Genomic DNA, 11,300 nt, shown 5'->3' on the forward strand with positions numbered 1-11,300 from the left:
CAGTTTCTCTCTTCCTTAAAAATTTGGGAACACACCAAAATCCATAACTCACACCACAACCTCATATTCTTCAATTTCACCACCTCCCTTTGTATTCTCTTCACCATTCTTTTTCCTATATTCTCTCTAGCTCTCTAAACCGAACTAGATTTTCTTAACTCAACTAAAGGGGAAAGAAAAAAACAAAAAACAAAAAACATCATTAGCACCCACATTCAAATCTGAAAAATATAGGACAGGATGACCTTCCGGAGTTTCACGTCTTCCCATGCACTCCGAGGTATCCTGTCCCTCTTCTTTCTTTCTCTTAACTATAATAATTACTTGTACGCAACAGAAGCTATTCGTTTGGGTAATATTATTCGTCTCCCTTCATGTAAGGTCTCTCCATTCCGAGAGGCTCCTGCCTTTCGGAATGATAAGGAGTGTGAATCAAATAAAAACGATCCTATTAACGTAGCTATGACTCTGGATGTTAACTATGTGCGTGGCACCATGGCCGCCATATTCTCCATATTACAGCACTCTGGCTGCCCGGAGGATGTCCATTTCCACTTCCTTGCAGCGCACGACACTGAAGAACTTACAATGGCCATCAAATCCACCTTCCCTTACCTCGATTTCAAGATCTACCTCTTCGATTCGGAGAGAGTCAGTGACAAGATATCAAAGTCCGTTCGACAAGCCTTGGACCAACCGTTGAATTACGCGCGTATATACCTTGCGGACGCGCTTCCAGACGACATTGGACGCGTGATATACCTAGATTCAGACCTCATTGTAGTGGACGACATAGCCAAGCTGTGGAACGTAGACATGGAAGAAAAAGTGGTGGCAGCACCGGAATACTGCAATGCAAACTTCACTACGTATTTTACGGAGGAGTTCTGGAAGGATCCGGAGTTGTCGAAAACATTTGAAGGGAAGAAGGCATGTTACTTCAACACAGGGGTGATGGTGATGGACATAGAAAAATGGAGGAGAGAGGGATACACAGACAAGGTAGAAGGGTGGATGAGAGTGCAAAAGCAGGAAAAGAGGATATACCATTTGGGTTCTCTTCCACCATTTTTGTTGGTATTGGCAGGGAACATCAAAGGGGTGGATCATAGGTGGAACCAACATGGGTTAGGTGGTGACAACTTTGAAGGAAAATGCAGGAGCTTGCACCCTGGTCGCATTAGCTTGCTGCATTGGAGTGGCAAGGGGAAGCCATGGTTGAGGTTGGATTCTAGGAAGCCATGCTCCATTGACCACCTTTGGGCTCCTTATGACTTGTATTCATCTTCCAAACACTTCTTTGACGAATGACATTTCATTTCTTTCAATCTTCAACATGTTTCATTCCTTAGTCTTAGAGAGCAAGTCAGAGACAATCCTCAAGAGTTTTGTGTTTTTCTTTTTTCTCTAGAAGAGGATAGGGGTGCTATATGGTGCATCATGCATGTATGTGTTTCAATCACAGCAAATTAGACTAAATTCTATATTTTCAACAAATCAAATGAATTACGTATAATTTAAATTGATCTGATTTGATCTAATTTAAACCGCACAAGATGATATAATATTATCAAACTTGGAATTTTATTCATAGTATATCTTAAACTATATGCATCTATATAAGTCAAGTTATTGAGAATTTGTTCCCAGAAAGAATAAAAATCCATCTTCTAAGAAAACAAAAGTTCAGTTTAATTAAACTTGAAACATATACAACCATGCACACTATACTATTGCTCAAATTTTCAAATGCAGCACCTATATCTACATTCACAGACCAACCGAAAATAAGTTTGCACAGCTTGGGGTACGGGTATATACGGAAGGCGAGGCAAGGCGAGGCGAGCTGGTCTTAAAGGTCTACACACAAGTAGGAAATGATGGAGCCGGCTCGCCGCTTGGTCCGCTGGCTAACCTTCCACTTCTCAACCAGTACCTTTTTTATGTTGGGGCAGCTAGAAACCACGGTGGCTACTCCAGCCGAGGTTATACCGGAGCAATAAACCATGTGGCATGACTCCAGCATGGTGCACCTCTTTACGAGATGGGCGAGACCGACATCTGTTATTTGACGGCAGTGCGACAGCACTATTTCTTTCAGCAATGGACAGTTTTCTCCCAACTCCGCCATTGCTAAATCACCTAAATTCTGCAATAATCGTAAGAAAGATGACCAGTTCAGCACTTAAAGATATCCTTAAATGCATGAAATCTTGAACTCATTCATATATACAATTAAAGTCTGCAAACTGTTTCGTCATTAAAAGGAGAGATCCGAATATGAACCTGCAGTACGCTGACGTCTAAATAACAGAGTTGAGGGCAACCCCTTGCAATGGCTATCACTCCGGCATCTCCAATTTGGTGGCAACCACTGACATTCAGATAATGAAGGGAACATCCGTCTGCTATAGCAATAAGGGCCTCATCCCCAACCCTGGTAATTTAATGAAGAGTTTAAGTTATGCATCATCCGTGACGAACAATACCGACTAAAAATATTCTTCAGAATGCTAATCAATTTGAAAAGGAACTACAGATGAAAAGATGTATAACGCATGTAACGGATGATTTCAATGGAGAGGTGGGGGCGTGAATAAGGTTTTACCTGTCACAGAATCGAATGCTAAGATCGGTTAGTGACTTACAGTGCTCACCAACAGCAACAATCCCCTTGGTCCCAATCTAATAAAGGGTAAAGAAAGCACAAACAATAAGGAGAAAGAGAGAAATGCACAAGCCTGCTTCAAATTAGACCACTTGAAAGCAGATTTACTACTTTACTTCGTATGTATAATAAGTTCTAGTAGAGATCTCCTTTTGACATGGTAAACCAAACAGGCATGCAGATGAGGTACCTCATAACAGCGACGGATATGAAGTTTCTTCAAATTGCTGCAGCCAATAGCTATACCACGCATAGCAGCATCCCCAAGGTTTGAGCAATCTACCAGGTGAAGAGCTTGCAGGAACTTGCATCCTTCTCCAACCTGAAGAAGACCAACATCGCCAATTCTTTGACAGTAAAGTAATGACAACTCAGTAAGACGTCTGCCAATAGAAAGCCGGGATTAGCACCACAGACGAAAAATATATAGAGAAACAAACACATCATGAAACAAAAACCTTGACCAAATGTAAAGATTAAGAGGCTAAACATGTGTCTCCTGCTTCCTTATGTTGCTTCTTTATTGAATGGTTATTTCATTCCTTATTTTACATACACATACATGCCAGTCCATGCATTACAAAATTTAGCTTGGATAGAAACATACTGGCAAGATCTTCCAACGGATTCTATCCCCAAAGTTCCAATGTTGTGGCATCCATTGATTTCAAGATGTGTAAGTTCCTTGCATCCGGTAGCAATTGATTCCAAACCCTTGTCACTTAGGAAATAACAGTCACTTAGTGTCAGATTCCTTAATTTCTTGCATCCATTACCGATGGCACACAAACCCCTGAAATTAACCATTATTCAAAGAAAGGAGATTACTGACTAAAGCAGGAAAAAAATGATAGAATTCTTGGCAGAATCCAAATTTAACAATTGAAGACATGAGGAAAGGTTGTGCCAATGTATGCAGCCCTTAAGGGTCATGCAAATGGAACTAAATAAACAATATAGCCAAGCCTTATCTCATTAAATGTGCTGCTTCAACAGTATCAACATCATATATTAATATGTTAAATGTCAATAGAGAAAAAAATTGATGAACAGCCCCATTTAAATTAATTAGCCCTAAAAATGTTGATCAAGTCATTACAAAATAAAAGAATTTGTAGTAATAATAATGCATCTCATAGTATATTCTAAGAAAGAGGATTGAGCATTGTGAATTTGTGATAATTCAACCATAGTCGCCAAATGAAGTAAAATATAGAAAACAGCAATTGTAAGAGGGCAGGCTCACTTATCGGTAAATCTCTGAAAACTATAGAGGGCCAACAACTCCAGAGACAAACAACTAGCACCTACAGCTTCCAAGGCATCGTCAGTAACATTAATACATTGCAGCTTTAGAACTTTCAATTGTGGACATCCTTCAGCCACAGCAAGCACCCCCTGATTGTGGATGAACTCGGAATCCAACGACAAAGTCTCAAGGGATATGCAGTGTGATCCAACAGCTTCCATTGAAGAGTCAGTTATTTTGGCACAAGCAGCCACACCAAGAGATTTTAGTGATTTTCCCACACCTAAGGCTAATTCAATCAAACCCTTATCAGTCAAGCCTTCACAGAAACGAAGATTCAAATCCTCAAGCTGCTTGCAACACTGCCCAACAGCAGAAAGTCCTTGATCTCCAACATAACAACCCTAAAGGAAATTTCCAGTAATTATAACTAAAAATATACATTGTTATGCCATTTAAGTTGTAGAACTGAAGATGTAGATAGATAGAGTGGCAAGCCAAAGAATGTATTGATAGAGAAAATAAGTGTTGTTGCCCTAAGTTCTAATGTCCATGGAACATATTATGTTCAGCTGGCAGTTCAATAGAAGACATAAACGACTGATTGAGAGCCCTTCGGGCCCTCAAAGCTTAGTTTTCATTTCTAATATGTATATGTATGGGCACACATAAAAGTCAGCTGTGCCAATTCTAAACGGCAAAACAGGCTATCCTCATGGAAATGAAATACAGCGAATGGGTAAATCATGGACATCACCGATTTCTTCATAATACATGGACTTACACTGCAATTTGATTGAGACTGCACTATAAATATAGCCACCATGCGTATCGAGCAAGATAAACATTGAATAAATGGTTCAATACCTGCAAATCCAAGGCCTTCAAAGAACTGCATTTCTGAGCTAGTGATGCTAATCCATCACTAGTTACATTAGAACACCAGATTAAGCTCAACTTCTCAAGCTTCGGAAAGCCATCCCCAAGAGCAGCCAAGCCAACATCAGACAAACAAAGGGAATCAAGATCACCCTCCTCGGACCCATTATTGACATTCAGATAATTCAGCTTCAGGGAAGAAGCCGAAGAATTCTCCACCCCCCTTCTTCTCCCCTGCTGAAAACCAAACACAGACAAGCTCATATCCAAATCCCAAAACATCAAAATAGAGCTTAAACTTCTAATTTCATCACCAACTCAAATAAGTTAGTCTCCAACATAATCCGTACCAAACACATCCTTTGTAGTTTGTATTTTCTGTTGACACTTACCACACATAGCCTTAAAAGAGACTAAATATTTGTAATTGTTACGAACTATGCAGCAAGTTTTATTTCAAGGGACTAATGTAGTTTAATGATTTAATACAAATTCAGTTCTTTTACCCCCCAAAATCAAAGCTTTCGCACCAATTCCGTTCGATAGAAGTTAGAACGATAAACTTCAGTTTGGGGTTTTGAACACTCACGAGGTGAACGGGGAGGGAGATGGAGAGTCGCTCGTCGATGTGGACATTGGTGACGTTGGAGAAGCGGGTGGAGAGAAGGTGCACGAACAGGTCCGGCGAGCCAGTGGCGCCGATCCGGATGGTGGCTCGGGTGAGGCGCTCGAGGCGGAGCCACCGGCGGCAGACGAGTGAGCAAGCGTCTCTGCTCCGCTTAGAGTCGAGTCGTCGGAAGATCTCGACCACCAGCTCGTCGGGGAGACACGTGTTGATCCAATCGTGGCCCCTCATCGTACAAAACTCGAATTCAGATTCTGGGTTGGTCGCAAAATTGGAACTTGTGAAGTGGGGTTGTGGAAAGTGAGATCACCGCCAAATGGTGGGTGAAGAGGTTGAAGAAGAAGAAGAACAAGTGCAGCTGAAGAACCAGTTGCGTATCGTTAGTGTCTTCTTTTAGTTATTTTATTTCTTCTTTTATTTCTTTTTTTATTTTTATTTTTTCAATTTCGTATTCTATATTTATGCCATCATATCATGTGATGTGAAATCAACATTTCCGTTTATGTAATTATAGTACCATTATTACCATCAATAGTAATTTAAGTTAATGGTGAACTATATTTTGATAAATTGTTTGTTACATTAAAATGGTAATTTGACTTTGAACTCATTAAATCTTAAATTTTCGTTCTATTATATTTTTTGTTGTTTAGTTTACCAAAAATAATTTAAAATTAATATTTAATTTAAAAATATAAAAATAAATAATTGTTAATATTTAATATTTATTTTAAAAATTAATTTTAGTAAATTCGGCACTAAATTAAAATACACCAAAGAATTTGCCAAATATTAAATGGTTTTTTTCTTACATAACTTGAATGCATATTGAATTTCAGATTCTATTCATAAGGTGAAAGTTTCAAGTTGTTAATAATGTTCAATGATTATTTATTGTTTTCTGTGGTGGTCATAGTCATTGTGCTACTTAGGCTTAGTTTAATAAAAAATTTTGAATATGTATTTATATTTTTCGAAAACATAAATATTTTGTTTTATATTTGGTAAATCAAAAAATTTATGTATTTGTATAAGTATTTAAGAGAAATTTTTTAAAGTTGACTTATCAAAATTAAAAAATCTAATATAACTTTGTATATTAATTAATATTCAAATTTACTTCTTACATTAATATTTATTATAATATTTTAAATTTTAAAAATTATTTTACCAAACGAAAAAGCTCTGCATCCATGTATTTTTTACATGGTTGTTAACCAAGTAATTTCTTCCACACGAGCATCTCCTATCCCTCATTCGTTTGTCATAAACACGCTATATATAACGTGCTGCAACCTAAAGCTTTGTTCAACGTAAATCTTCTGTTGCAACGCAAATCTCCTCCTCCTTCTTCTTCTTTTTCTCTGCTCGCAATCTTACTTATTGATCTGCATTGCATTCGTCGTTCTCCTCTGGTTACGTTGCATTTATCTTCTTCCTATTCTTCTTCGTTTTCTTCTTCGATCTGCACTTCTGAATCGAAATAATAAATGACTCAACTTCAAATAAGGAGAGCGATTTGGATTACTCTTCTCAAACGAATCAAACTGACAAAGTTTGGATTATTCAATTTTGAATCGAATTGAATGGAATGCAATTGCTAATTTGAATTGAATTAAATGGACGGAGGTGTACTAAATTGAATTGAATTGAATTGATAATATATAAATTGTAGGCAGAGTTATTTGAATTTGATTTTATATAATGGATTATGTTTTGTTCACTCAGTACTATACAATTGTTTCACCATGAGTACTGTGTTCGGTTCACCATGAGTACTGTACTCGGTTCATTCTGCAAAAAACTGTTTGAATTTGATTTTATATAATGGATCCTGTTTCGTTCACTCAATACTATACAATTATATTGTGTTCGATTCACTATGAGTACTGTGTTCGGTTCACCATGAGTATTGTGTTCGGTTCATTCTGCACTATTCAAAATTCTTCTTCCTCACCTTCTACTGCTTCTTCACCAGAGAGAGAAAGAGAAAAAGACAAAAAAAAATACAGCAGCAACAACAACAAAAGAATGACGATAGGATTTCAGGGTTTTAGGGTTTAGGGTTTATGGGTTCAGGGTTCAGTGTGCAGGGGTTCAGTGTATTTCAAACTTTTGGTTTGTCCCATGTATTAATCTCGGTTTACCGTGTTCATGGTTGAGGGTTCAGGGTTTAGGGGTCTATGATTTAGGGTTTAGGAGTCTAGAATTTAGGGTTCAAGGTTCAGGGTTTTAGGGGTTTAGGGTTTACGGTAGGGTTCAGGGTTTAGGGTTTAGGGTTTAGCATTCAGTGTTCATTCACTCAGTACTATATAATTGTATTGTGTTCGGTTCACCATGAGTACTGTGTTCGGTTCATTCTGCACTATTCAAAACTCTTCTTCCTCACCTTCTATTGCATATTCACCAGAGAGAGAAGGAGGAAACATGTGAAGAAGAAGGGACGCGAAAAAGGAGGAGAAGGAGGAGAAGGAGGAACGCAAAGAAGAAGGCGAAGAAGAAGAACACGCTCCGTACGTAAACGAGCGTGAAAAGCGCGAGAGAAGAAGAAGAAGCGTTGGGCAAGAGCGATTTCGTGTGTGTTGGGTGCGTGTATTTCACGTTTCATTTAATGGTATTGGATTTTTTTTGTGTTGGGCTAACTTGGTTACATGGTTATATGGTTATATGGATGTGTAGCATCATTCTTTACCAAATGTACTTATTATTGCTTATACTTATTAAAAATAATTTTTAATTTAATTTACCAAATATAAATGTCATAACTTTTAAAAAAATAGCTTTTAAAAGTTAGGTACTTTTGAAAAGTAAAAGTTTTAGTGTTTTACACTTTTACCATATAAAGCATGAACACTTCGTTGAGTTACCGTGTCCGCATGTCAGACACATTTCGAACACGTCATTCATCCTCACTCATTTGACACGCGTGCTTGTCATGTCCAATTGTATCTTAATAAAGATAAAAAATTATACTCCGAACACTCTTGGACAGACCTAAATACCATCACGCATCAACGTGTCCAACCTTATTCTTAGCATGTATTCTTAAAATAAATTTAGAAATAATATATATTATTATTTATTAAAATAAAAATATTTTAAATACTTTATATAATTAAAATAAAACATTAAAAATAATTAAAAATTAATTTATATTTTAATATTAATAAAATATTATTACGATTTATCTAAAAAATACTTTATATTTTATATATATATTATCTCTATATTTTATAAAAATTTAAAATTTGTGTGTTGACATATTTCATATTGTATCGTGTGTCCATATCAATTTTCATACATCATAAATTTTACGAAATTAAACCTTAAAAGAATGAAAAAATCCTGAATCTATATATAATATAAATTAAAACATTCACGGATGGTCAAAGATGATTAAACAAGTTGAGGGATTTTTACATATTGGTGGTATACCTAAGGAATCTACTACTAATTGAAAAAGTAGCTAATTTTGGACTTATTCTTAATTACATTCGTGTTCTTCATTTTGACGAGTGTCTATTAGCCCTAACCTAAGTGTTCATGTCTAGATAAATGCATGACTCATGAGAGCTGAAAATGTAGTCATCACCCTAACATGGTGGTTGCACCTATATATTGTAGCTCGGCACTGATGAGTATATGCAAATGAATTATTCAATGTAATGACATAAGACCTAGTACCACCTTCCTTTGTCAATTAAAGAAGGAGAATCCCGATGGTTTAGAGGGTCCCATTGTGGATAGGGCTGGCAATGGGTAGGGTAGGGTAGGGTTTGGACTCTACCCTAATCCTACCCGCGGGTTGAAAATTTCATTAAAACTCTACCCTACCCTACCCGCGGGTTGAGAATCTCTCAACCCTAACCCTACCCGCACTCTAAAATTCTAAACCCTACCCTACCCTACCCTACCCGCAGAAATATCAAATTTTTTTTAAAGTAAATATAAAATTCAATTATTTTGAATTTTATACGTATTAATAACATAAAAAATAAAAAACTAATGCTCTAAATTACTTAATTAACTAATTAGTTTTGTGGTTGTTCACTTATTATAAATCATTACATAAGAGAGGTTGTGGGTTCAACTCTCACTTCCTTCACTATATAGAGAGATTTTTATAAAATATGTGTTATATATGAGGTGCGGGTAGGGTAGGGTAGGGTACACCCTAAACCCGTACCCTACCCTACCCGCAGGCATACCCGGACCGTACCCTACCCTACCCGCTGCGGGTAGGGTAGCCTACCCTACCCGAACGGGTTGGACCGGGTTGGGTACCCGCGGGTAGGGTATGAATTGCCAGCCCTAATTGTGGAGAAGCCATTGAAGGCAGTATTGAGTTCGCATCTCAACAATTAAATTAGGGTTCATCTCAAGAAGTTAAATTGGGAAAAAATAATTTTTCAGGTTGTTAATTGAATTTAAAAAATAATAATTTCAGATAATGCATTGAGTAAACAGTTTGTTATTTTCAATCACTTTTGTCAAATTTTAAAATATTTATTTTTTTTGTTTTTTGGAGTATTTTTAAAATATTTTTGTTGGTGTCAAAATTTTTCGGATACTAATTTAATAGTTAATTCTTAATTAGTTTTGATATGTTTAACCATAAAAAAAAATTGAACCATATATTCAAATATAATTTTATTATCAATTTTGCTATGTAACCAATAGAGGGTCTAGCCAACTCTTACCAATTCTTAATGGGCTGGACCTAAAAGTTTAAATTACTAAAAAATCATCTACCCAATTATCCAGCTTTTACCCTAATTACTCTGATCAATTAAAAAACTTACCGTTCCATCTGTTGTAGGGGTGGCAAAACGGGTCGAGCCCGCCGGGCCGATCCGCAAAACCCGCTAAAAAAGGCGGGTCGGGCTAGGATTTCGAACCCGCCAAATTAAGAAAACCCGCACCGCCAAATTGGCGGGTTTTGGCGGGGCGGGGCGGGGCGGTCCGCCGGGCCGAAGCTTTATATTTTTCTTTTTTTTTATTAAATAAAATAGTGGTTACTATTATAAAATTAATAATTATAGAATTTTTAAACACTTTTTTTTTATTTTTTGTTTTTATTCTTCTTTTAGTTATTAACTTTATTTATTTTATTTTACAATTTCGTATATATGCTCAAATTATGTGACTTATTTTTAAAATAAAGATGATTTTATTGACAAATATTATTTTGAACAATTTTATTGAAGTTAAAAATTAAAAAATAGTAAACAAATTATATTAAAATTTGACTATTTTTTATTTGTATTTTATTTTTTAATTATTATTTTTTGGTTAATTTTAATGAATTTTATTTTTCAAAAAAAAAAGAAAAAAGAGTCAAGCGGGCTAGCCCGCCAACCCGCCAATCCGCCATAAAGCGGGGCGGGCTAGCATTTTGAACCCATTTTAGTTGGCGGGGCGGGCCGGTCCGCCCCGTTTATGAGGCGGGCCTAGGCGGGGCGGGGCGGGTTGGGGCGGGCCAGCCCGCTTTGCCACCCCTAATCTGTTGCATGCTCTTGCTCTACTACCACCTAATTGTTTCTGGATGTGTCTTCTTATTACGTCGAATATATCTTTTGTATGTGTCTTCTTATACGTGTGTTTTCTAATGAAATTTTTTTCAAAAAATATTTTTTTATATATGTGTCTTCTAATGGAGGTTTCTTTGGAGATGCGGCCGAACTTGCAGGGTGAATGTGCGTGCGATCTCGATGACAATTTCATTGCGCACAAACTTCCGTTGCTGGCTGATGACGACGCCAATGGCATTATGGAGGGCATCATGTGCTTCTTCCGAATGCCTTATGGTAGGCCTTGGGGGACGGCTTCCAATCGATAAAACAGTCGGAGATACAGAAGGGGTGGATATTGGCGTTCGG

At 37.0% G+C, this 11,300-nt stretch overlaps 2 protein-coding genes across 3 annotated transcripts; one reads left to right on the forward strand and one right to left on the reverse strand.

Moving 5' to 3' along the window:
• Positions 1-240: 240 nt before the first annotated feature.
• On the forward strand, positions 241-1,526 carry LOC112795817 (probable galacturonosyltransferase-like 4). The gene has a single exon (XM_025837991.3). The coding sequence runs from the start codon at positions 241-243 to the stop codon at positions 1,309-1,311; it is 1,071 nt and encodes a 356-aa protein (XP_025693776.1). The 3' UTR covers positions 1,312-1,526.
• Positions 1,527-1,562: 36 nt separating this feature from the next.
• Positions 1,563-5,855, reverse strand: LOC112795816 (uncharacterized). Of its 2 annotated transcripts, none has more exons than XM_025837989.3 (8): positions 5,386-5,855; positions 4,785-5,033; positions 3,915-4,321; positions 3,276-3,461; positions 2,859-3,051; positions 2,609-2,685; positions 2,287-2,437; positions 1,563-2,149 (listed from the first exon to the last, which is right to left on the reverse strand). In XM_025837989.3, exons 1-8 carry the CDS (start codon positions 5,650-5,652, stop codon positions 1,853-1,855), a joined length of 1,827 nt encoding a protein of 608 aa, XP_025693774.1. In that variant the 5' UTR covers positions 5,653-5,855; the 3' UTR covers positions 1,563-1,852. The 2 variants fall into 2 exon arrangements, with proteins under 2 accessions (XP_025693774.1, XP_025693775.1); XM_025837990.3 differs by having other exon boundaries at positions 4,785-5,030; positions 5,386-5,810.
• Between the last annotated feature and the right edge of the window lie 5,445 nt (positions 5,856-11,300).

The sequence above is a fragment of the Arachis hypogaea genome, chromosome 4 (assembly GCF_003086295.3).
Source record: "Arachis hypogaea cultivar Tifrunner chromosome 4, arahy.Tifrunner.gnm2.J5K5, whole genome shotgun sequence".
Lineage (NCBI taxonomy): Eukaryota > Viridiplantae > Streptophyta > Magnoliopsida > Fabales > Fabaceae > Arachis > Arachis hypogaea.

Coding starts and splice junctions, on each gene's coding strand:
- LOC112795817 (XM_025837991.3), top strand. CDS start 241: ATGACCTTCCGGAGTTTCACGTCTTCCCATGCACTCCGAGGTATCCTG.
- LOC112795816 (XM_025837989.3), bottom strand. CDS start 5,652: ATGAGGGGCCACGATTGGATCAACACGTGTCTCCCCGACGAGCTGGTG. Junction 3,052..3,275: donor TCCGTTGGAAGATCTTGCCA/GTATGTTTCTAT, acceptor TTCTATTGGCAG/ACGTCTTACTGAGTTGTCAT. Junction 2,438..2,608: donor AGCATTCGATTCTGTGACAG/GTAAAACCTTAT, acceptor TTAAATTACCAG/GGTTGGGGATGAGGCCCTTA.